Source organism: Scomber scombrus, chromosome 8 (genome assembly GCF_963691925.1).
Source record: "Scomber scombrus chromosome 8, fScoSco1.1, whole genome shotgun sequence".
Lineage (NCBI taxonomy): Eukaryota > Metazoa > Chordata > Actinopteri > Scombriformes > Scombridae > Scomber > Scomber scombrus.
In genome coordinates, this window is record NC_084977.1 from 2,289,641 (window position 1) to 2,316,171 (window position 26,531).

At 41.7% G+C, this 26,531-nt stretch overlaps 1 protein-coding gene across 1 annotated transcript; it reads right to left on the reverse strand.

The window, feature by feature from the left end:
* Positions 1–1,927: 1,927 nt before the first annotated feature.
* Positions 1,928–24,464, reverse strand: LOC133984704 (uncharacterized). Its single transcript, XM_062424159.1, has 5 exons — positions 22,834–24,464; positions 11,066–11,236; positions 8,611–8,755; positions 5,785–6,090; positions 1,928–2,086 (listed from the first exon to the last, which is right to left on the reverse strand). Exons 1-5 carry the CDS (start codon positions 24,462–24,464, stop codon positions 1,928–1,930), a joined length of 2,412 nt encoding a protein of 803 aa, XP_062280143.1.
* Positions 24,465–26,531: the final 2,067 nt, after the last annotated feature.

Here is a 26,531-nt window from a genome sequence, read left to right on the forward strand (position 1 = left end):
GGATTTTCTTTTTCCTGCGAGTGTGAAGAGGAGGAGAGCGCTTTGAAACTAAATTTAAACCTTAATGTTGGGAAATACATCATGTATATTATTACATTGAAAACATGTAATCTGGTACAATTCTAAAGTTATTGTCTTTAGAAGCAGTTGTAGCAGGCTTTCTGTTGAGTCTCAAAGCTGGAGATATGAAACAAGTACTCATGAGTAGTAATCTGAACTCTGTGTAGCCTCATGAAACAACATCGTCTTTTGATTAGAAATGAATTTCCCCAAAACATAAATTTGATCAAAGCTAAATTTAACATTGTCCAGTTGCCATTTTGAAGTAATACAGAGACATTAAACATGTGAAGCTGCACTAATGAATACTTTTATATTATTGATGATTCAAATGTGTATATGTATACTCACTGGCCTCTTTATTAGGTACACCTGTACAATCTAATGCAATCCAATACAACGGCTCAGCTTTAAATTCTACTTTTATGACGTTTAAGTTGTGTTGATGATGGTGTACTATGGTGCATTAAATTGAATGGTGTTCTAATGTTAATAAGAATAATGTTAATAAAAATGTTATAATGCATCTTACACATGGAACAAACTGCAAAAGGTCTTAAAATAAGATTGATTTTTTTTTTACCATACAGCTGTTCATAAACCGTATCTCAGACCTTGTTTTATTTGATTCTGTTTTTAACTTCACCGTATCTTATTTAACTGTATTTATTCATTGTTTTATTTCATATTATTTTATTTTCCCCAATATTTTCTTTTATCTCTTTCTTTTCTTTTACCTAATATTGTTTTGTGTACTAATGCGTCTCTACATCATTTTAAATGAGGATTCCTCCTCAATGGTCTTTTGAAGTAAAATAAAGGTTTATATTGTGTCCACTCCATTAACATACATGAGGGGGGGAAATATTAGGAACACCATTCAATATAATTCACCCCAGTAATGACATCAGTAATAAACAACAAATAGAATTATCACCTTTCTCACAATGTTAACTTCATAAAAGTAGAATTTAAAGCAGAGCTGTTGTATTGGATTGCATTAGATTGCACAGGTGTACCTAATGAAGTGGCCAGTGACTGTATGTGTATGAATATGTATGTGTAAAAGCCCACTTTCATAATCAGAAACTCTTTTGAACATAGTGAAGCATTTAGCAGCTAAAGAGACAGATGTTTCTGGTTGGTGGAGACCAAACCAGAGCTTACTGAAACAGTGAATATTGGAGTTACATTCATCAGCTTCGTCAGTACGCTACTCTGCGTCTGCTGGATGTGTACATACACAACTGTTTACTGACACATTTGTCATAATAACTTTAAAAGATGTTTAGTTTACAGCTTGTTATGCTGCCCCCAAGTGGCCAAAAAAATTAAATACTGCTTTAAGATGCCTGAAAAGTATATGTAGTCACATTTTGACCTGTAGCTACCAGTCAGTTCCCGAGTATAGCTTCATTTCTCTGTTATGAGAGGTGAGATTCAGTTTTTGCACCATGTAGTAAATATCAGTATAATGTGACGGATGCATTTCACATTGGACCTTTCAGCCTCAGCATGTGGTGAGTAGGTTTCAACCACTGACTACCTGAGACCGTTGAGGAGATGACTGCTAACACCATGTCACTCCAGTGGAAACGTTACTGTAAGCATTTTGTTCAAATATAAACCGCATTTCCCATAACTCCTTCTGGTCCTTTCTCCATCCCCCATTCCTTGTGATCATGGATTTAATCTTGTAAAGAAGCAAAGTAGACAGTTGTAGTCCCCTATGCAGTTGATATTTGCCACAGCTCTACAACCTAGCAAGAATTCATGTCTGATTAGTCGGATTCTTCCGTGTCAAAGTGATGTTCTTCTGGTGGATATGTCACAATATTAAAAAAGTTCTTCCTGTGAGTTCATTAGTTCAGTCCAGCAGTTCCTGTTTGATTCTTATAAGGGTGGGGGGCTGCCAGCTGCCTCGGCCCTCCCTTCGTAGAATGTATTCACTAAACTGAGAAGAGTCCACGCCGCCACCGCATGAGCCCGTGATCCAGAACCCTCTCTGCTGTAACCGCTCCAACACCTGCGCACGTACACACACACACACACACACACACCAACCAAACAACAACACAAGAGTGAGGCATGAAAAGAAGCGTTAACATTCATACTGTGTAGAATCTGTGACTTGAGCATCCTTCAGTGGTAGAAGCAAGAAAAGACACTGTGGCAGAAATGGAGCACTTTAAAGAATAAGGGTGGCAGTATTAAACATTATTGGTGTTGTCAGCAGTTCTCAACGAAAGACCAGACAGGTGGAAACAGTGCGTATGTCGGGAGCTATTTTCAGCAGCGGGTGAATACACATTTTGGTGTTGTAGTGTGTATTTTTGGCAGGAGGACAGTGTGTGTGAGAGACTGAATCAAAATAAACTACAGTATGTGTGTATGTTTATGGTAATGAAGGAATATGTCACTCATAGCAACAGTGTGACTCACATTTAAACGTAATGAATAATATATTGATGTAAAACTGAGACTTTTAATCTGGTATATATTAGTTTATTTAAGTTGGACAAAGTCTGAAGAACAAAAAGTGTTCATCTGTCCAACAGACTGGATTGTACCAGACTTTGATACACACACACATAATACATGTTAGTGGATCAGTTCATTGTTGGTTATGGTCTGCGTACGGTATTTGTTGACAGGAAGAAAAATATAGAACATCACCAGACTTTTCTTATAGAATGTAAATGCCAGTACAGCCCGCCAATAAAGATGACGCATTCAAAAACTCCAAAACAGGTTTTCAAATGACCATAATGTCCATATAGGCACAGCTGGCAAAGTGTTCCCTCCAAGTACGGCATGAACAAGCATCCGTTATGGTGGCTGCAATTCAAATAAGCCTGCTGGAAGCAACGTTTCAACACTACTGGCACGTCTCTTAGAGGAAACGGCTCTTCCAAGAGCTCAGCAATTACTTTGGTGAGAACAATTTTGTCAAAACTGATGAATTTTGGATTACGTTAGGATATAAAGAGCTACAAAGTTGGTGTAGAAGTAGTGCAGAAGTGCTGCTGGCATCCTCTGAATGCTGGAATAAATCACTGTTGAGCAATGTCAGACAGGAAAAAGCATGTTCCCAGCATTCTCTATCATCCTAAGAAATATATAGTTCTATTTTCTTTCTTTATATTATGTTTTTTGGGCATTGTTGACTTTATTGGAGGGTCGCTGATGAAGAGGCCGACAGGAAACAAGGGGAAAGAAAAATGGGAATGACATGCAACAAAGTTCCCTTGCCAGACTTGAATAGAGGGATGTTGCAGATATATGTGGAATAATACACAGTAACCACACGGCTACCTGAGCACTACATGATTTTGTGTAAAAAACAGATAAAAGTTTCACAGAATGAAACAGCTTTACCTGGTGTAATCACTACATCTCTTTAAAAGAAGCAACTCACTGGCACATGACACAAAATAAAATTAAATGGTTTTGATTGTTACGTGAATAATAATGATCAATCATTTCATTACTTAAACATGTGATTTAATGATGTAGTCTGCAGTGTTTTTGTGTGCGTTTAAGTAGAAATGTGTTACTAACAATAGCCGAGCCAGAGGCCCAGGGGCCCAGGGGCCCAGGGTCACTCATCTTTTTCTGTAGGCAAAATTCATCTGACGCTCAGCCTCTTTGGCCTAAAACATAAACTACTCCAGAAGTAGTCCATTAGTTTTCTCTCCCTCGCCTCCCACTGCAGTGAACATGGTGACATTATCTCAGCTTGCCCTCAGGAGTCTTCTGTTCCTCTATACTGCATCTCAGACTGACTGAGATTCCCCCTGAGACACAGAGACATCCCATAATAAAATGTGACAGCCATCAATTTATCTCCATTGTAGCATGTTATTTGTTTGACTGTCATCATTTGTAGTATATTCCCACAGTTCAGTACTGTCTTTAAAGTCTGATTCACTTCCTTTTCCTCTTGATGGAGCAGTTATTTAGACGTGCATGAAGCAGAACTTCACCTGCAAATGTATTTAAACGCTGAAATGTTGTCAGTTGACATGAATTCAATATTTACTGATGCAAATCATTTGTTATTGAGTTTAATATGCGTATAGTAAAATTCGTTTTTCTGTTCATTTCACATCATTTGATGTCTGTCAAGCAGAAAGAATACTTCCTTTTGCTGTATACATGATTCAGGAAATACCATTACAAAGCAAACATGTTGTGTCTCCTACAGTAATTGAAACGAGTAAAATAAGAGCAGAATTCTGTGAATCTGTTACTAAAGCACATTGATCGCAAATGAACTGTGAACATGTTCAATATGCTGTAAAACACAAAAAAATGGTGAACGATAATAGAAAAAAGTCTGCTGAACAACAGACTGCTGAAGAAAAAAGCTTTGGAACAGTTGAGGATGACACAAAGCTGCAGCACAACTGCTACGCATCCGCTTCCAGGGAACATCCAGGGTTAGTTGGCTGCAGACCAGCTCCACTCTCATCGAAACGCACTTGAGGAGATTTATTACGTTGGATTTTTGAATGCTATTTCTTCATTTTTGGTAGTTCCAACAAAATCAGTAAGAAGAAGTTCCACGCGCAGTCCTGCACATGTCCTGTTATGTAAACCTGCTGTGCTTGAAACCAATGAAAATCAGTCTATTACATTGGATACAAAAAAAATGTCCACTATGCTTTTTGTCTACTCCTCAGGATCCATTTCAATGACTGCAGTGTAAGTGGATGTGATTTTTAAATAAAAGCAGAGAGTTCATGGAGGACGCATGCACGAATAAACTACATGATTTTAAAAAGCTTTTATCAACTTGAATTGCCAGCATACTGTTGTAGATGTGTTACTAAAAAATACATATTTTTATGTTTTTTGAATATTACATTTTAATAATAGCTGCACTTTAGACCTGTGGTACGCATGTGTCCGACCCGACCCGTACCCCCAAATTACACAGTAGGGTATTTTTCACCTGTTTCACCCGTCTGGTACCAATAGGCACCCAAATCCAGGTAGGACTCTGTTTCCATGCTTTGCCATTACAGTGCTTAAAAAACCTGGTGTTGAGTTTAAAAAGGACCGTATTATGCTTTTTCTGGTTTTCTGTTATTTACAGCCTGTAATGATGTCAGATGCTAAACATGGTAGGAGTTCCAAAAGTGGAGTTGGGTGTATGTAGAAATGCTTTCTGCAAGTCAAAAACCAGGGCTCCAACCTGCATGAAAGCTTTGTTTTTTCTACCTTGCTAATGAACCAACGTCAGCTCGTCGTGCATTCCCACAAATGACTGACATTCCTTAGCCTTGGTTGCTAAGGTAGTTGCTATGGTTTTTTTAAGGGGTTGTTACGTTGTCCACTGTTGTATTTTGGATGGGATGTATTTAAGAAGTTGAAATTTCAAGCAAAGAACGAGAAAAAAGTAGTGAAATCTTGCCACTATAATTTGTTTCATGGTTTGCTGACGTAACATTCCAAGTGGCCAGAGGTCGGCCGAGACACGGCTTCTGGAAGTTGACCAATAAGAATAGAGTGAGTTCATGGGATGGGTGACCTTAAAGAGACAGGAACTAAGAGTGCCTGTTAAGAGACAGAAGCTAAATTGAGGGGCTGCATAAAGAGCCAGTATAAGATAGTATAATAAGTAGTAACTGTAAATCAAACTGTAGGTTAAAAATATAGACCTGTAAGTGTGAATTATATATGTCCCCTTTCAGAATAAACCCTGTATGTGTGTTGTACCTGTACAGAGTTGAGGTGGCAGTAGCTGTTGAGCGGGAAGCAGATGACGTGTGTGGAGTTGTGGTTCCAGCTGGCGTTTAGGGAATTGCACATGCCGTCTACGACCTCTGGGAAAACCTCCTCGATGACGGCGGGGAGGGCGCTCACACTGATCCTCTCGCCCAGCTCCGGAGCCACGTGAACCACGACGCATTCGCTCTCCCGGCACGTGCGCTCACGTTCCCGCTCGCTCCTCCAGCGCTCCAGCTCGGCCTGCAGAGGAGCCAGCTGAAAGAAAGTGGCCTCCTCGTACAGCAGGGAGTACTCCTGCAAAACACACAGCACACACACACAAAGACAAGCTCAGAGACACGCACACATGACAGAAGCTCGTACAAATATAGAGGTACATGCAGAGTTACACATAGATGCATAGAAACACTTGTACAGCACATACACATACATTTGTTCGGTTATGTATTCAACATATTCGTAATTCGATGGGTACAGATGACTTAACTATGCCAAGTCATTACAAAATCTGCACTCTGCATCGCCATGACAACAGTATTGGACAAAATATGTCCGGCAGTGTGAGCAATATAGCAATTCACCTAAAATATCTTGTTTTCTGCACTAGCTTTTCAGGGGATATATATACATATATATACACACACAAAAAACATGGTTGTCTTAAAGTGGTATGAGAACTTCTGGGGAAAGTTCAAGGGAAACATGTTGAGGAAAGATCTGTTTTCCCCAAGGCTGAGTAAGTTCCCATGGTGTTATTGTTGCCTACATACTTTTCCCAGCCATCATGTCCATGTGGGCCCTATAAGGGTTACATTTGGGTTTGGTTAAAATATGTGTCCTAAGTGGGTTTGTCCGCAGTTTCCATTGTGGCCTCACCTGTGTTTGCCCATATGGGCTTCAAGTGGGTTATGACTGGGTTTCAGGTGGGGCCCAACTAGAAGAGATGAGACCCATGTAGGCCCCATATGATTGCCCATATGTGGTCTAAGTGGGATCAGAATGGATCTTAAATGGAGCCCATGTAGCCAGCCCACATGGGCTTCACATTTCTGAAACAATATGGGTCCCATACAATATGCAGTGTTTATTCCTATGCCTGCTTAGCCCACTTACATCCCTTATGGGGGTCATACAGTCAGCCCACATGGGCTTCACATTAAGGGTCGACCGATACATCGGCCAATGCGCGAGTTACAGACAGGCGCATCCATAGGCAGCTCTGTGTTGTTGGGGGCGCTGGAGAGCACGTGCAGCGCATGCATTGCCCCTCCCTCGGAAGTTTTGGAAGCCTGGCAACAACAACACAACTCCCGGAGTCCCGTGAGAGAACGGTACGTTTTCACTCTGACTGAGAGCGGGACGGAGCAGCCATCACAGCGGTGTGTGTGTGTGTGTTTGTCTCTCTCTCTCACTCTGACTGAGAGTGGGACGGAGCAGCCATCACAGCGGTGTGTGTGTGTGAGCGCTGCTCCTTATCTGGAGGGAGAAAAAGCAATATCGGCTCAAAAAAATCGGCAGTACACATCGGCCATCGGCTAAGGCTGATGTAAAAAAAAATCTGTATTGGTATCGGCCATAAAAAATCTGTATCGGTCGACCTCTAATTCACATGTGGGACCTGAAAAATTTGCCCAGTTCAAGCCCATGCCCACTCAGTACACATGTAGCCCACATTTAACCCATGTGGGCCCCACATGGACATGCTGTCTGGTGTTTTTGTACAAATAACAAATAATACATTGCCCATCAATCAGTAAATGATCCACTGAGATAGAAATAACTGATAATGATGTTCAAAACAGCTGAGATTCTAAACCCGAGGTAGCAGCCACTATGATTCATTTTTCATCCCTAGTGGATCTGTGTAAAAGGCTGAGGCAATATATTTTGCTTCATGCAAGAACATTTCTGTATTTTTATCCTAAAACTCTCTTACTTTTTTTTCTGTGAGGTTTGCTGGTGTAAGTGTTTCAGATTCAACTCAGATTCAACAAACTCTCTTACATGCCCGACCTTTGCATAAATCGCTCATTTCAGCCTGATGAATGTGGCCTGTTCACAAATCAAGAGAGAATGCTTTGATGTGGAATTAGATGCTAAAAAAAACAAAGCGGTCCATGAATAATATGACAGGTGGATAATAGAGGAGAGAATATTATAGTCTACAGTAGGCTATTTTATGCTGTCAGCTGCAACACAACATGATACTGGACAGAGACCAGCAGGGAAAAACAGAGGCAGCTGTCGGAATGAACAAAGTTTTCAACAACTACTGAAAGGTTGAAGTTGATGCCCCAAAATATGCCAATAAAAATCATAAAATCTAAAAGAAAACGGTGAGGTTTGCTGCCGTGCCACTGACACATCACACTCACTCTTGTTTTGTATAATGGGCAACTCAAGCGGCCAAAATGGCAACCAGCCCAACGAGACATCTCCCTGTGCTCCCGATGACCAGTCGGGTGGTTTAAGGTTCTTGCATGAGGCCCATTAACTGCAGTCATTTTTATTTTTCTTCAAAACAACAAAGAACAGCAGATGCCCCTTCCTCATTACCACCACGGGGTGTCCTTATGAAAGGCCCCTCGACCCCTAGCTGCTACTGCAACTGTGTGAATGTGAACAGGGCTCAGTGACGTGTAACAGTATACTTAAATGATTCTTAAGTGTCCCTGGACTGTTGTAATCTCTCCTCTCACAAACATTCTTGGTCATTGATGTGTTTATGGCTCTCCCTGTGGTTTGGGACTGTTCAGACGCACTGCAGTGATATACTGTGGTAGTACCTGATCAAAGCTCTAGACAGACACTCACTTTGAAGTCATCTGGGATGAGGAGTTTGGAGGTCCGGAGGAAGTTGAGTATGTAGCGGAACATGGGGCCGTCTCGATCGATGAAGTAGTGCTGCTTTAGACTGTCCAACACAAGGGGCTCCGTTCCATCGAACAGACGACCGATCCTGAAACAGACATGAAGACAGAAATACCAAGCAAGTGTTGGTGCAGCTGCTGGCCACAGATGTCCTAAAATACGCTGCAGCAGCTGAAGGTTCAGTCACACCTGCAACTGCTGACAGCTGAAAAGTAGAAGGAGGTGGATTAAATAAAGACACAGGATTAAAGGGATGATCAGCCAGATGGGTTGGGTGGATGGTATAACCCAACAGTGGACTTTGCCAAAGGAGACCAATGTTTCCAACTGCAAGTGTTACATTTCCAACCATGAGCCTGGACAAAATGAAACTCTGATGGTCCTCTATCCTTAATCCTGTTAACCCTTTATCGGGCACTCATTAAAATACTTGGAAATTGGCAATTGAACCCTAGAAAGTTATTGGGGGATATTAAATGACTTTTTTTTGCTTTTGTGACTTTTTTAGAAATTTATAATTTTTATATTGCAAATTAAGGTCAATGAAGTTACCATATATGGTTCTAACACGTTAACTTTGGACGTTTACGTAAGTTACCAAATACAGTCCCTCGCCCATTGTCATGTCATGAAACATCATTATATTTTAACAATGATTAGCAGTAGCAGTTTTGGAAAGCACAGACAAATGATGATGTCTTGCAACTTACTGCTGGTATGGGCACCAGATTAGAAAAAATACTTGATCTTAACATGGTGCATTAGTTAAATTAGGCACCATAAACTCCTTGTCATATCAGACCAAGTAAGACTGTAGTCACAGAAATCACTGAGGGTGCTGAACTGAGCAGTGGTGTGATTTATTACTATTTAAAATGAGTTATTTCTTCTTTCTTTCTTTTTTAATAAGCTGCTGTCAGAGTCAAGTACAGATTAGTATGAGGCAGAATGAGTAACATTGCATATAAAAAGCTTTTAAGTGGTTAAAGTTAATGGTCCCGCAGCACTTACTGGACTCAATGAAGACAGTTACACAATCAGTTTAACATGGCACACATGCTGAATGCCGTTTGGCAGCTTTAAAGTGCTCTGACAATCACCTCCACTACATTTAAGTGTTCAAAGCAACATGTGGTCACCAACAGTCAGCCAAAGAGGCCACATAGTCACTTATTAAAGCACAGAAGCATCGGGAGCAAAAGTAAAAATGACTTAATGGGTTAAGAGAAGCAGTGAGTCATGAAGACATCTACCAAACAGACTAATTGTATCATCAAAGAAACTGTAGTGGTCTATAACAGAAAAGCATATAAAGCATGTGTGGTTCACTATGAAGGTAAATGCATTCATTTTTTTTACCTTAATTCCCCATTTACAGTACTATGCAAAGGTTTTAGACAGTTTAAATGTTCTTATCAGGGGGGCATCTGATCCGTCCCAAATTTAGTCTGCAGCATGACAACGACCCCAAACATCCAGCAAGAGTCATAAAAAATGACTCTGTATCTTCAGCAACAAGAAGAACAAGGAGTCCTGCATCAGATGGTTTGGTCAAGACACAGAAATCCACAGAAGAAGAATATGTAGGGGCAAGATGCAGGAACAAGTGATTTGGCGAGTACCTGAAACACTGTGCAGATGTACTAAGGAGAACTTAGAACTGCTGCTGTTTTAAAGACAAAGCTGCTCACAGCAAATATTGATTTCATTTAGGTTTCAGCTGTTTAATCAGTTTTGTATGAAAATAATTTATAAATATTATTTGAAAGCATTTTCACTTTACTTTTAATTTTAAGGGAGGAAACCCTTCAAAATGGATCAGATAGCTTGAAAGCAATCTCTAAATGTTCACCTCAGTTTAAAAAGCACTTTCAAGGCATAAGTTAAGGGACAGCTTTCCTATTATCTGGTCAGTTTTTAGGTATTTTTATCCATTCAATACGTTATCCACTAACTACTCCTTTTAAATCCTCTTTACTTGTGGAGATAATCCATTACAAACCAGTGTATGTGTTTATATATGAATATGTTTTAATCCATAGATGAAACATTAAAGGATAAGGTCACAATTTTTGGCCACAAACCGGCCCTATAATCCCAAATGACTGAATGACTCACTGAGTTACACCATTGGTCAAATGGATCAATATTGGAGTTTCCCCATTGGCTGTTGCTCTTTCAAAATGAATCAAGGGGTGTTTTTGAATATTTTAAATAAAATGTAAATTAAGGGGAAAATCGTGTATCACTTAAAACGTACTTAATTTGCATAGTAAGGACTTTTTGCTTTTTCTCAGGCTACTGAGCACTTTCGCTTTAGATGTTTAGTGTGTTAATCAGAGTTAATCAGTGCTATCTGAAGAGAATGTTTTTGTTTTAGTGTGCGAGTTTCTCTCACCGTGACTCAGGATACTTGGTGAGCGTGGCCAGGCTGCTGGTGTACATGTGTCCTCCTACATCGATGTGGACAGGTGCATTGGTTTTGGTGAGCTGGGCGGGGGTGGGGATGCCGGCTGAGCTCAGTGGAGACGCAGAAGATACAGAGACCAGCTGCTGACTCATCATGCTGCTTCTGCTGCTGCTTCCACTACTGTCCTGGGACACCAAACACACACACGCACACACACACACACACACGAGCTGGTCATTATTGCTAAAAAACCCCAACAGCTGAGCGTTTGTTTAATCATTTATTACATGTTACATTACGGTGGCTGGGAAGTGCTAAACAACATTACAAAGTATGAAACACTTTTAAGTGGTCGTACCAATATGAAAGTAGAAGTTCAGTGGTAAAAGTAGCAGTAATGTTGACAGAAGGCATTTAAATGTCCAATAAATATCATCCTGTAAGAACTTTCACTTATTTTCAACCTGCAGAGATGTTTGTTTCATGCATAGAGCAGAATCATAACTGACCACATCATCCCACACCTGCTAGATGTGGGATGATATGACTGTGGGGGCTGATGAGTGCACAAAGTTTTAAATATAGGCTTACACCAACGTGGTTGAAATACTAAGTTCTTGCAATGTTGTACCCGATGTCCATTGGAATGGACATGACATATTTCTGTCTCTAAACCAATAAATACTCTGTAATTGAATGATGTCAGCAATGCTGGTTACTGATTGGATCCTGATTATCCAATTACAATCATGTCATGACTTTGAGCACGCTCTGGGAGAGTGACAGAGATCGGACAAGACAAGCATGGCGGAGCGACTGCAGAGAGGGAAGACTAAGGGCCCATTTTCAATCAAAAATATACATTTATGTTCATGCTGGCCAAACAAATTTGCTGTCAGTATAATTTTAACTGTTACAAGTGATAATATTTGAAGTTATTTTGAACATATATCATATCATTAATTTATAGGATTTTTTCAAAGTCCGATGTCCATTGCAATGGACATCAAGAGTTGGCCGAGGTTAGCGAACACTCACATGTTTAGTGTCAGTATATAAAGAAACAAAATACCTGTAAGCTTTTCATGGGTAAAGTATGGTGTCACAGTTTATTTATTCATGATTATACAATTTTAAATATATATAATTTTGTACATAATGTTCTTGTAGAGTATAAATTTGAAGACTTCCTTGAACGTCTTGTAAATGGAGAGTTGTCTGAACTTGACTCCTTGAATTCAGGAAATGAGGAGGATGAAACCAGGAGTTTTTTTAATTCTTAGTAAGTGTTTTCCATCAATTTGATGTCTTATATGTACAGTAAGATCTAAATGGAATGCATAAGAGTTCAAGAGGGTGAATACATAAAATGAGTTCAAATGTGATTGTTTTGTTATTAGATTCAGAGAGGGACAGTGGAGAGGTTACATGCATGCCAGAAGAACTTGATGTGGCAGATGAGATTGAGATAGAGGAGACAGACAGTGTAGTGACAGAGGAGGACAGGAGGAGATGACAGTAACCAGGAAGGAAGGAATCAAGTGGCGTCACAGGCCGTTCACTACAATCATGGACACTTCCCTTGAGAATCCTCCAATTCATGAGGTTCATCCCATGAGACCCTATGAATACTTCAAACAGTATATACCAGATGAGATCTTCAATTTGATGGCCAACAACACAAATATTTATGCCATGCAAAGTGGTACACTAAGTTCAGGAGAGATCAGAACCCTAATCGGTCTCTACCTTGGTATGGGAGTGATGAAAATGCCAAGAGTCTCCATGTACTGGGAAGCTGGGATGGATGTTGGCGCATTGAGAACAATGATGTGTTTTTCAAGGTACATCCTCTCTATGATGCCATACGCAGTAGATGCTTGGAGCTTCCACTAGAGGAGAACCTTTGCGTTGATGAACAAATGGTGCCATTTCGCGAAACTCAGAACTGTCTATCAAGCAATTCATCAAATGCAAGCCACACTCATGGGGGGTTAAAATATACTTCCTGTTTGGGAAAAGTGGCATGGCCTACGACTACCTGATGCAACAAGGCACTACAACGGAGCTATCACAAGAGCACAGGAAGCAGCTAGGACTTGGAGCTGGAGTGGTGTGACATCTTAGCCAGCGAATCACCGAGGCCAACCACAAGTTGTATTTTGATAATTATTTCACAACGTACAATCTTCTGGAGTTGCTGGCTGAGAGGAAAATTCATGCCGCTGGGACAGCAAGGGTCTCTCGCTTTGCCAGGCCTCCTTTACAGTCTGACAAAGAGATGGCCAAAAAGCCTTGAGGAAGCTAATATGAAGTTGTAAGCCGTGATGGTAAGGTGGCACTGGTCAAATGGTATGACAACAAACCAGTTGTCATGGCCTCTGACTTCGTTGGTGTTGGCAGAATTGATGAAGTGCAGCGTTGGGTCAAAAAGAAGGCACAATTTTTGATGGTGTCCCATCCAGAGGTGGTTAAGCTATACAACGAAGCAATGGGCGGCGTTGACCTGCTTGATCAACTTGTCAGTCTGTACCATACAGAAATTCGGTCAAAAAAGTGGACCCTGAGAATGATTACACATGCTTTTGACGTGGCCGTGGTCAACAGTTGTTTGGAGTACAGGCTGGATGCCAAGAGGGCCAATATCCAGACCAAAGACATCCAGGATCTCCTCAATTTCAAGATGAATGTGGCCCAGTGTCTGGTGAGAGTCCATAAAACAGTGGCAGCAAAACGTGGAAGACCCAGTATGTCTCCAGAACCACAGCGTGTCCCCCAAAGACCAGCTCACAGACCAGTTCAGGATGAAAGGGTCTACCTGAAGTGCAGTATGACATGGTTGACCACATGCCAAATTATGATGAAAAGAAAGAGGCTACCAGATGCAAGATGCCATACTGTACAGGAAAAACACACGTCTTTTGTGACAAGTGCAACACTCACTTGTGCTTTGTGCCACACCGAAACTGCTTCAAGGCTGCTCATCGAAAATGAGAATACATGAAAACATCCACAAGCTGATGTCTTCTCAAGTTCAAGTTCCAGTTCCATTCCAAGTAAACGTGCTATCAGTTCATTAGGAGAGGGGTAACATACAGTACTTACAACAATATTTACCTTTGAAAAAACTCCAGTGTCCTTGCAGCTTCTTCTTTGCAAGTTGAACACAAAGTAGGTGGCGAAAACTGCAGCGAGCCCTGTGATGAAGGTTTTTTGTGATGACCTCACTGGTGTTCCCTACCCACGCTGTGATACACCTATCAAGTTCATGTGCATGTTCAGAACTGTACAGAGACTCAAAACCATGCAAACATCCAGTTCCAGATGTTTAGGTCATACCTGATTGATTACTATGTGAAAAAACTCTATTTTTAAGTTTTTATGACATTTTACGCCCATCTCGTCTTGGCGTCCACTGGAATGGACATGAAAAAATACTATTAAAAACTTGAGTTAGCAAAAATGTGTTTTTTCCACTTTGTTTTTATGTTGGAGAGGAGTCAGAATCAGTTTTTAAAAAATGATTTTGCCCAGCCGGAAAAATGCGGGTCTGAATTTCATACATTCTGTATTTTTACCTGAGACAGAAGAAGGAGATACGGATTAGATGTCAATGGATAATATAACAAGCTTTTTAAATACAACACATTGTTAAAGATGAAACCAGTAGTTTCCAACCTTTTTGTCTGTTGACGTCTTACAAAAAGCAGTGTGTAGTCAGGCTCACATTTCAGATGTCTATGAGTTGTTAACAGCTCCACCAAATAGTGATTTTTCCCTCTAAACTTCTCACATGCTTTCATTTCAATAAATGTTCAAATGATCCAATATTTCAGCAAAAATCAAAGATTAGAGAAAAAGTCCAACTATCAGAACTTAGTTTTTTCTTCTTTCCTCTCCCATTAATCATCTCACCACCCCTCACATTTATCTGCTGACCCTTTGGAGGGGCCCCACCCCTAGGTTGGGAACCACTGGACTAAACTACTACTGCATACTACATCACTCATAATACTGCAGTACTTTTACTGTAATACTGCATACTACATCGCTCATAATACTGCAGTACTTTTACTGTAATACTGCATACTACATCACTCATAAAACTGCAGTACTTTTACTGTAATACTGCATACTACATCACTCATAATACTGCAGTACTTTTACTGTAATACTGCATACTACATCACTCATAATACTTATGTACTTTTACTTTAATACTGCATATTACATCACTCACAATACTGCAGTACTTTTACTTTAATACTTATACTTTACTTTATACTTTTACTGACTGCATTCATTCACTTTTTTGTGAGCCAGCAAACATCAGAGAACACTTAATATGCTTGAAAACATGTGATGCCCTGATGACACAGAAGTTGATCAAAAGTTATATATGTGTCAGGCCTCGGGGGGGATTGTCCCCGTCTGTCAGGTACGTGACTCCGAGGCTACCTTCTTTCTGACATGCTGTCATGTGGCTGCCAGGCTTTAACCACAAGGTGAAGTTTTGGAGAAGTGCTGATGATTTAGAATCCTAGCTGTCAGGCAGCCTCAGGAATGGCAGATGATGCCAGAAGCCTGGCAGGAAGCACAGAAACACAAGGACAGTCTGTCAGGCACATACATATGACTTTGCTCTGCCAGAGCACCAGCTATCCCAGATTGCCTTGTAGGCTACTTAACAATGCCAGGTGCCTGGCGTGAAGCAACGCATTAAGCTCAGAAAGAGGCAGTTGGCAGCTCTGTAGGAGGCCAGTGCCTGACAAGCCGGGAACAAAGGTCCCCTGGGCTCTCACTCAGCAGCTCTCTTCCACCCTCGACACTGTTCTGCTGTTTGCTTTCTTCCTGCTCCAAACTGCTCTTGTCAAACCTTTTAGTAGTTTTCTTTTCTGTTGAATAATAGACGAGTCTCGTGAGCCGTAATATCAATTCTGTGAGTTGATAGTGAAAAGTCTGAAAACTAGTGAGAATTGCTCTAGACTACACTGAACTCTATCAGTTTTCACTCTCCTCCTCTCTGGTCAGTTCTACACCTGAGAAAAAATATATATCTCTTTAGTTGCTAAATGCTCCATTATGTCCACCAGCTATGTGTCTGCTGTTTGGTGCTGAGCAGGTAGTGTGTGCAGTGGCTTAATTAGAGCTTTTTCATGGTAAACAGCTGCCTGCTGCTGCTGCTGGAAAGCAGACTGAAAGCAGTGAGAGTGAACACAAACGGTGAGGACGCTTAACTGAGTATAAATGTGGCATCAACACATCCTGCTGCTATGCAGAGTGAAGCCATAATATCAGGTTTACAGGAAATGCCATGTTGCCGATTGTGATGTAATTTCTAACAAGGGTCTGCACACTAGAGTTGAGCCGTCGTCCCGCCCCCTTCCACTTGACTGACACTGTTTTTCTGTCACTGAGAGCCGTGTGACCCCAGGAAGTGTGACACTGACAGAAAGGTAAAACTACCAAAACCACGAATGTATTAAGAGAGCTGATGCGGCGCCACCTCTCAGCCTCACTGCCAATTTTTCATTTGCAGTGAAGAAAATCCCCTGTGGCCCAAAACAGCATTTCCCAATAGAGTCATTATAAAAGGAGGGATACAAATATGAATGTACCAAAAGTATTAACCCAACAATAAAAGTGAGGATGTACATATGTTTCCATTCTCACTTCAAACATGTATTCATACGGACAACTATGTGCCACATCATGACACCACAAATACAACCCAAGCCCCCCCCAAAAAAACAGTCAGAAATAAAGTCCAATGAAAGCGTTCCTGCTGCTTTTCTGACTGTTTCCTGTAGAATACAGTGTGTGTTCTAGAGAGTGCTACACACCTGACTGCATTTACACATTAAAAAACAACATATACACCATAAAAATGTGATTACACTTCACAGACTGCCATAAAAAGATCATGTGCTGCCTGTTAGTATAGAGTTGTTGTGACTGAGGTCGTAAGTCCCACCCCATTCATCCACCACCATATCACATTTTCAGAAACTTTTGACCAGAAGCCGATAAGATTCATGAAAGTCTTTTAACTTATTAGGATTTTTCATATTTTATTTCTTCCCTAAACCGGTCAGGTGACTCTAAAGCAGCATAAACATTGGTACGGTAGTGTTAAACATTGTTATAAAGATGCATGCAGTGAGAAAATCAAGAATAGAATTTAAAATCCTTCTCCTCACTTTTAAAGCTCTTAATGGTCAGGCTCCATTATATCTTAAAGAGCTTATAGTACCTTATGTACCTACTAGAACACTGCGCTCCCAGATCGCAGACCTACTTGTGGTACCTAGTATCTCTAAAAGTAGAATGGGCGGCAGAGCCTTCAGTTATCAGGCTCCTCTCCTCTCCATCACCCCCTCTTTTTGTCTGCAATTCCAAGCAACCACAAGTGTTTTTGTGACCCTCTGATTAAAAATGTGTTTAAAACAATTCTCAGGTTGATCATGATGTTATAAGAATAAAGTCTCAAGGAAGAGACGCAAATTCTGTCTCTTGTCTTAACTACTCTTATCTTAACCTCTTAGTGTTAGTTTATTCTCTCTTAAATTTTCTTCACTTTTTAACTCTTATACATTTTTATTCTTTAGTAACTTCCTTTAGTTTTGTCAATTTTACGCGGCATAGTTCAAAACTCAGTCCCAAACTTTTTATATAATCATCAGTTTTGTATCTTCAAGCCGAAACTCAACCATCTTCCTTTTGATGCCCTATTGCTAAAGTCAACCAGAGACATTTAACACTTTTATTTTGTTTTTTGATAGCCTAAGTTTCGTTCTGTTTGACGGACTTCGAGAATTAGACGCTCGGCCAGCTCCGACTTTTGAAGCTGTATTTGTCAACGAATTAAATCATATTAGTACGCTTTAAACTCCACCAAAAGCACCGAAACCATCCCAGGTGCTCACCACCGAGAGAGAGAGAGACAACCTTCAGAGACCAACCGGGACGAGCAGCCGCTGAGGCCAGCTGACCGGTTCCCGCAGCCCGGACGCAGTTCGAGAATCGCGGAGCCTAACGAGATCACATCCCGCTGAAACTTCGCTAAAATCCCAAACCACAGCAAAGCTGACGGTTCATCTCCTGAACAGCAGGCTGAATAACCCATCTCTCATTTTAATCGGGCTGGCGTTAAATTGTGAGCGTAACTGAGTTAAGATTAAAGTATTCCTTACCTTTAATCCCATTTTAATATCATTACCATAGGACCTAAAACCTCAGTTTGATTCCACCATTCATCATCATCTTTCATTCATTAGAACCATATATTCATTTGTTTATTCCTTTTGTTTTGTCCATTATTCACAATTTGTTTTTATTGTATGTTTATCACTGTTAGTTAATAAAACCCTTATAATCATAGTCGATCGTGTGTGTATTGATTTGGAGTGAATATCAAGACGGTCCCTGACGCCGGAGAATTCATAACTTTAGATAACTGACTGATTCAGTATTGACTTTATAGTCTGTTAAATTGAATTACGGTATTTGGTTGTATCCAATAATAACCGTCATTTTTGATTACGAGAGCTATTTTTAATATCTTCAACGTCTTATAATATCCATAGTTCGCTACACAACCAATATCTCAACTTAGATGTGCAACATGTTGTCAGTGAGTAGGAGGATGGACTAACCTGGTCTCCTATGTACTATACTGCTGTTAATGTTTGACAACTATGCTTTGAAAGAAAACAATAATGTGTAGGACTTTAGAACCAGAGGCTGGGTTTCACATCCTGAGGCTATGGAGCAGATATTGTAAGAAAACCAGTGAAATATAATGTTCATTTCCTCATTATGATAATAAATAAGATAAGATAGCTTTGTCACGATCCAGTCACCATCTGCTCCTCAGTCCGTCTCTGCAGCCGCAGTCTCTCATCTCCAGCCCCTGCTCACTTCTCCCAGACCATGTTCCCCCTCTTCAACTCCCAGACCTGACATCTTCAAGCTGTCCACCAGATACCCTCATCTGCACACCTCTCCACACTCACTAATTGTCTGCGCCTGCTGCACATTCCCTCAACAGTTCCTCACAGTTCATCAAAGTTGATTTATAGGAATTTTGCTTTCTAGCCATCTTGATCCAATCTGGACGCTCCAATCTGGACGCTCCAATCTGGACGCTCACGCTTTTCCTGACATGATTTTGGAGTTACACAGGATATAAATGAAGAGCCAAGCTTGCTGTGTCTTGGAAAAGGGACCCCTTAGTTTGACAGACTTTCTTCACTTGGAAATACAATTTAAATCCTGTTCTTCCCAAGTCCATCGTACCAGCTTCCCAAGTTTCCCTGGAGTGTCCCAGCACTTCCCTGGAGCACCCTTTGCCCCAGGCTGCAAGCTTTGTGCCTGCCAGCCACCATGATGTCCAGAGGAGTTTTCAAAATGAGGCATGGTCCCCAATGCTCCCCAATGCTCTCCGTACCTCTGGCTCTCTGAGCAGCCAAGCACCACAGAGTATCTGCTACTCTGCACCACTACTGAGGATCAGTCCGTCCCTACTGACCTGCAACAATCTCCTGTTTCTGTTGGGCCACAGTAAAACCCTGTTCCTGAGCTGCAACAGTCTCCTGTGATTGTGCTTCAGCCTCATGTTTCCCTGGCACCTCGGGCTGACCTGCCGACCTCCACAAAGACCTTCAGCATTCGGCCATCTCCACACACTTTTTTTCCAGAGCTTCAGCAGTTGGCTGTCTCTGCTGTGGTACTACCAGACTTCCATTTGACAGTCCCTGCTGATGGCCAGCCGGACTTCATGTTGGCCGTCTCAGCTGACCCACAGAGTTCTCATGCTCCACTCTTGTTCTGCCCCGAGGATGCTTACCCCTGTTTCCCCCCCACACCTGTCCTCATTAATCCCCTTTTCTCTGTGTTTTTCCTCAGTCTTTCTTCTTTTCCATTCCCATTTCATCTCCTTTTCCCCTCACTTGAGTTTTTCCACCCAAATCCCCATCTGCATCTCATCTCCTCATTACTTCAGTTAGTATTTCAGTCCTGTGTTTCAGGCTTGTTGGATCCTTTTGTTCTGTGTTGTTCAGTTTTGTTCTGTCCAGTTCAGTTTTGCTTTGCTCCCGAGGCTAAATGAAGTTATTCTTCAGTTCCTGCTGCTCCTGTGTCCTGTGTTTGGTTTCATCTCCTGCTACTCTCTTAACAAGCTTTTGTTTCCCCTGAAGAGAAATTTGTTTTGGACCATGAGACCTCACAGACTGCTTATGACTAACAACTCACACCATCTAAACAACTGCCATCAAATGAACATTAATGCAAAAGAAACAAAGATAAAAAGGTCAATAATGTACTAAATAAATAAAAATGCAAAGATGTAGACAAAGACCAGCAGCAGAGAGAGTGCTCACATCATGGTGACAATGAATTTGTCACAATGTTTTATCACTTTGGTGCTATACTGTACTTGTGCAATATAATGTACATTTGTATAGACAGTATTTTTTTTTTTTAAAGTTTGCCTCTCATACCTTTTTCCTTTATCTCTCCTTAACAAAATAGTTGTCAGTATTTATTTCATGCTCTAATTGGAACTTGAGTTCAAAAAGGCCACATTTCACTGCCTTCAGTGTTGCCACTTACTGTGTTACTGTGCATAAGACAATAAAAAGCTCTTGAATCTCTCTTTCTTTTAAATGAGACCAAAACAATTGTAAGAAATTCAATAGATGACAAAACACAAGATCTAAAATGGATATGATGTAAAAACCGGTATAGTACATTCATATCTATGTCTTGGTGCTATTCAAAAGTTTAATGGAGCTGGGGATGAATGAAGTTTGAGGCGGTTAGATTTACAATTCAGGCAGCATTAAGAATGAGTGGTATAGAAATATAATTCATAGAAGACAGGCTTGCTGAGGGGAACTCTAGATAACAGGTACAAGGAGTGGATGAGGAGGATCAAGACAACATTTGTGTATTATTACAATGAATTATAGACAGCATATCTGTTTATATTCATTGTTTGTTGTTTGTTGTGTAATATTTCAGTTGGATGTGAAAGAATTCACTGCATGATATGTATACAGAGAGGTTCAATAATCACAAAACAAGCAGACAAACTGTAAAGCTGGACTCAATGGCTCATATCTGATACATACACAGTCAGATTAGTGTGTGTGTGTGTGTGTGTGTGTGTGTGTGTGTGTGTGTGTGTGTGTGTATAGAAGAACAAGCACTCTTTACCCTGGGCCATTACCGTAGTGCATGGTGGGTAAATTCATCAGCAGGTATAGTTACCCATGGCAACAGAGAGACAGTCCCAGTGAGAAATCATCGCTGCTTGTCCTGCTCTTCAGTGTCTGCTGGGAGTCTATACGACATATTTTAATGATTATTGCATCAGATGGATTGTTTGGTCTATATGTTTTTCTACAGCTCAAAGATCTCGCTATTGTGCTTGTTGGCATTCATACAGTTGTCCAGTTGACAGTTACAGTACATAGGGTCATTTGTAGCCTGGATAACCTCCCGTTCACCATTCAGATCTCTGATGTGTTGAGTGCTTCAAGGAGTTCTGCTGTTGTGCTCATTGACAGCTGCAGAAATAACTGAACCAATCAGAGTTCTGCAGGTGGTATAAATGATGAGGATGCCTTTCTGTACCACTGCCAGAAAAATGTCAGAAAAACTGCAACGAACATGGAAACGTGTCAGGACATAACTGTAGGAGCTTATTATCAGTCGACGGAGAAACAATAAGAGTGTAACACAGAGATCAACTGGGCCCATAAATGATTATTTTTAAAATGTCCCACTCACTACAAATCTCTCTACAGACATTTTAGGCATCCCTATCAAATATGTTTATTTACGCTGTGTTTATGTTAAGAAATGATAATTGGTTGATGACATTGATGTCAGATATTCATTTGCATCTGCTTAAACATCCAAATTGGTCAAGTTATAGAAACACACTCATATCTGCATATGTGTGAAAAAAAAGAACTGCTCCAGCAGCTGCTACTGAAAAAGCAGTTCAACAGCTGCAACATTAAAGTGACACTTACACATCAAATTACAATCCACATAATGTATATCATTTTAAAATGGACCACTTTGCAAAATGAGTACTTTTATTCTTGGTACTTTAAATGTACTTTGATGCTAGTACATTTTTGATGAATGACTTTTACTTGTAACAGAATATTCCCAAATAATACTTATTATTTTGTATTATAAGAGCGTAAGAGCTAAGAAAGCCTTCTTATTTCACCACTAAAGCAGACACAACATGGGACATAAAACATACTCACCTTTCTCAAAAATAATAATTAAATCTATATTTTGGTTTACATGTGAAAATATATCACTTTACTATTTTTATATTAAGACATACAATTGAGCATTGTGGAGGCTGATAGGCTGAGATAGTGTTTCTGAGTCAAGAATAGATTTTTACCTCATAAAAAGGCTTTTATTCAGTTACTTCTTTTTTTAAAGGTGGTGTTTAGTGTGTGTGTGTGCGCGGGTGATGATGAATGGGAATAGAGGAATAATGTTTTTGTTTTGTTTTATTTTGTTTTTCTTTTCTCTCGCTTTTCTTTCATTCCTTCATTTTTCTTTGACTGGTGCATGTCTTTTCATTTTTGTCTGATAATGTTTAAAAAATAAACTTTAAAAAATTCCCCTTGTAGGCTGCGGCGCATTTTACGCACGAGCTCCACACGCTGCCAGACTATAATATAGCTATACATCCAGACTGGATGACATGTAGAGGTCACTGTGTTACCTGTGTGGGAGCGCTGGCTGGAGACCGGACGGCTGGCTGTGTATGAATATGGGACTCCTGTGATCTCGCGGGCAGCGGGTCGCTCTCCTTCTGTTCCACAGGAGACTCCGCGAGTGTCCTGGGGCGCACGCACAGCTTCTTGTGGAGTGGAGCCCCTGGGTGTTCCTCTGCACTCACTCTCCTCACAGCTGTTGTTGTAGTTGATGTGTTTATGGTTGTTGTTGCTGCTGATGCTGATGTTGCTCTCTGCGGCTTCACGTCCTCATCATCGGTGACCCGGCGCAGGTAAGGGATCACGAGCTGGAGGTGGGATTGCGCGTGGCCGTTGACCGTTTCCGAGGCAACGTAGAGCGTCGTCGTCTGCTTGGAGCCAGTGGCGCCCACGATGCTGTTGAGCGTTGCTATGGAGACGGCACCGATGCAGTGGTTGGTGTAGGTCTTGGAGAGCTTGGCGGCACGCGACAACATCTGCATCCTCGTGCCCAACAGGTTCTTACCTATGGCTTTGTTCTCGTACCACGTCACGTCGCTCGCGCAGCAGTGGTCCCGGGGCCGCTGGAAGAACGCCCTGCAGAGCGGGTTCCGTTTAGACACGTACCGGACGAAGCTGGCGTACGGACACAGCTCCGTGCCGGTCTCGTACATCCTCGGCAGGGTGTCTTCGTCTGAGTCCGGACGCTTCTTGGTCCAGGCGGCGGAGCGGGACTTGTGATAAGGTCCAAGAGCTTTAAAATACACGAACTTTCTCCCGTCCTCATCCACAGCCAGACCGAACGAGTCCTCCTCTAACTCCCGCTGGTTCTCTCGGCCCCTGGTGCAGAAATACATGCAGGTCTCGAACCAGACTTTGTTGAGCAGTCCAAACGGAGTGTCAGTGTTGAACACTGAGGACTCGTACAGTTTCCGCAGGTCCGAGCGCGTGATGGCTTGTTTCTGCACCACTGGCCCCGCACCCTGCTCCTCCAGCCTCCTTATGACCGCAGCCAGGGTCAGGTTGGCGCTGCGCAGCTCTGGGTCCTTGGTGAGATCCAAGGTGCGGCAGTTGGGCGGCTCGTTCAGGTACCGGTTCAGTGAGCTCCGGATGCTGATGAGGGAGGACTTACTGTACAACTGGCCACTTTTGGAGCGCGCCTCCGCGTAAAAGGAGCGCAGCACCGCGCAGAGCGCCTCCTTGTCCAGAGTTTCAAAGTCTGGACTTTGGGCTTTTTCACTGAGGTACTCCCTGAAGATTCTCACTGCGTACCGGGTGGCCAGGCGGGTGTTCTCGCTCAGTCTGTTCCGCTCTGAGTGCTGAAGGTCTCCCTCCAGGTGAGAGTCCAGCCCAGCGGGGATGCTGCTGCTGAAGGGGTCCGCATCCCCCTCCTCTTCTCCTCGGTCCATACTCCGCATAACGACCGCTGGTGTCTCCGCGGCGGAACCGCTGTGGTCCAGCACTGGGCTCCCTGACTCCCACTCCTGCTCCACACCATCTTTATCAGACTCCTCGTCCTCTTCCTCTCCGGTGATTTGGACCTCCTGGATCTCGTCCTCATCTTCCTCCTCCTCCTCCTCTTCATCCCTGCTCCTCTCGGGGCAGCTCATCTGCTCCTGCTCCGTATCTCCGCTGGCAGGCATTCTCGCCATATTGCGGTCTGTGAAGCAGTCCTCCGGCAGCGCGCATGCGCTATATTGGACCGCAGCGCTGAAAGCCTTTTGTGTTTTAGTGACCTTCAGCCGTGCACGCACTTTTTTTAAGGTACAGGGAGCGAGCGCAGCGGGAGGGAGAATTTGGAAGCGCGCTCCCTGTCAGACAGGCTGCAGTATTGGACTGCATATTGGACCAGCAGCATGAACACTGATGTGGTGAATAACAGGACTGCAGGAGTGTGACCTCCAGTATCATCATGAGCCAAACTACCACGATTATCCTCACTTTAAAATCCTTTCATTGTAACTTAAATCAGTTTGACACTTAATATGATAAAGTATGTAAATATATAATTAACATTTTCAGCCTAAACAGATCATAAAAATCTATTCTAATAGTAAAGTATGAGAGGGATATTATGTGGATTTACCATCATCTTAACTTGTGTGTGTTATTTAAAAAGAGGGATTTAACGGACAGGGAGAGTTCAAACAGTCATTATTACACTGCTAACACACATGTATATGAATATATTTTATGATAATTATGTTTTATCTTTTCTGCTCTTGTGCTCACTAGATCTGTCACTTCACAACATGAGATCCACATCTCATAAAACATATCTATTTTTCTGAGATTTCAGAGTTTCTCAATGTTTGGGTTTGGACCCCATGTGAGGTCACGTGATTAGCAGTTGGGATTCAAGACACATTGGGGAGTTGCTCAGTGCCTCAGGGTCTCAGACCCCTGCAGGGTCTCTGAAGTACCCCAGGTTTACTGTCTGTCACTTCCTTTTTGTTTATTTGATTTATTGAAAATCTGTTTGGAAATGTGCATCATGTAAGACATCAGTATGGGTTGGTTCTTCCTTTTCAGCTCTACAGGGAGCTTCAGTATGGGAAACAGCTGATTATACTTTGAGGCCCACATAATTGATTAATCCAGCCACTCCTGCAGATATCTAATATTTATCTGTTGATGAGAAACACAGATTTTCACATATCGCATATATCATGTCAAATATACCTCATCATGGCCATAGTGGAAGCTAAAACTAGCAACTCTATATATTCATTTCAATCTTCTTCTTTTTTTTTTTTTACATTCAGTGCTTATATTCTAATCCTTACTTTCTACAATATCTGTGCTTAATCAGATACAATAACCTGATGCAAACTCTGGTCTCCTTCATGAAAGCTAAACAGGTTACATGCTGTATTGACACTGAACTGAGATGTGGAATCATTGATGAATTCTTAGATTAGTGAGCTGGAAGATAGTCTGCTTTACAACTCCAGGTGCAGAGTTTGAAACCCTCTGTGCCTCTGTGTGTAACAAGAAACATTAAGTTGCATTAATGAAGTTGCATCAATTGTGAGTAATTTTTAATATCCTTTAACCCAGGCAGCATGTCCATGTGGGCCCCACATGGGTTAAAGGCAAATTTTGCAGGTCCCACATGGTTTCAGTAACATGGGCCCCGCATGTGAAGCCCACATGGGCTGACTTTATGAGCCCCATAAGGGATGCAAGTGTGCTAAGTGGGCATGGGCATAAACAGGGCACATTGTATGGGCCCCATATTGTTTCAGAAACATGGGTCCCACATGTGAAGCCTATGTGGGCTGGCTAAATGTGCCCCATTTAAGGTCCATTCTGATCCCACATAGACCACATATGGGGCCTACATGAGTCTCATCCAGTTGGGCCCCACCTGAAACCCGATTGTGACCCATATGGGCAAACACAGGTGGGACCACCATGGAAACTGCGGACAAACCCACTTGGGACCCATATTTGCAGCCCAAATTTAACATGGACATGCTGGCTGAGAGTCTAATGGGAACGTAACACTAAATTGGCTGAATACCCCTTTAACATTCTTTACAGATCTCTACATAAGAAGAATACATCATCATTTCCCAGACTGATTTTGTAAATAAAGTTTTCAGTGCATTGATTTACATTACAGTCAGCATACACATCAGGAACATGTCAGGCATATTAGTAATAGTCTGTCACAGTACAGACACATACACATTCATTGTGTTGGACTGGCTGTA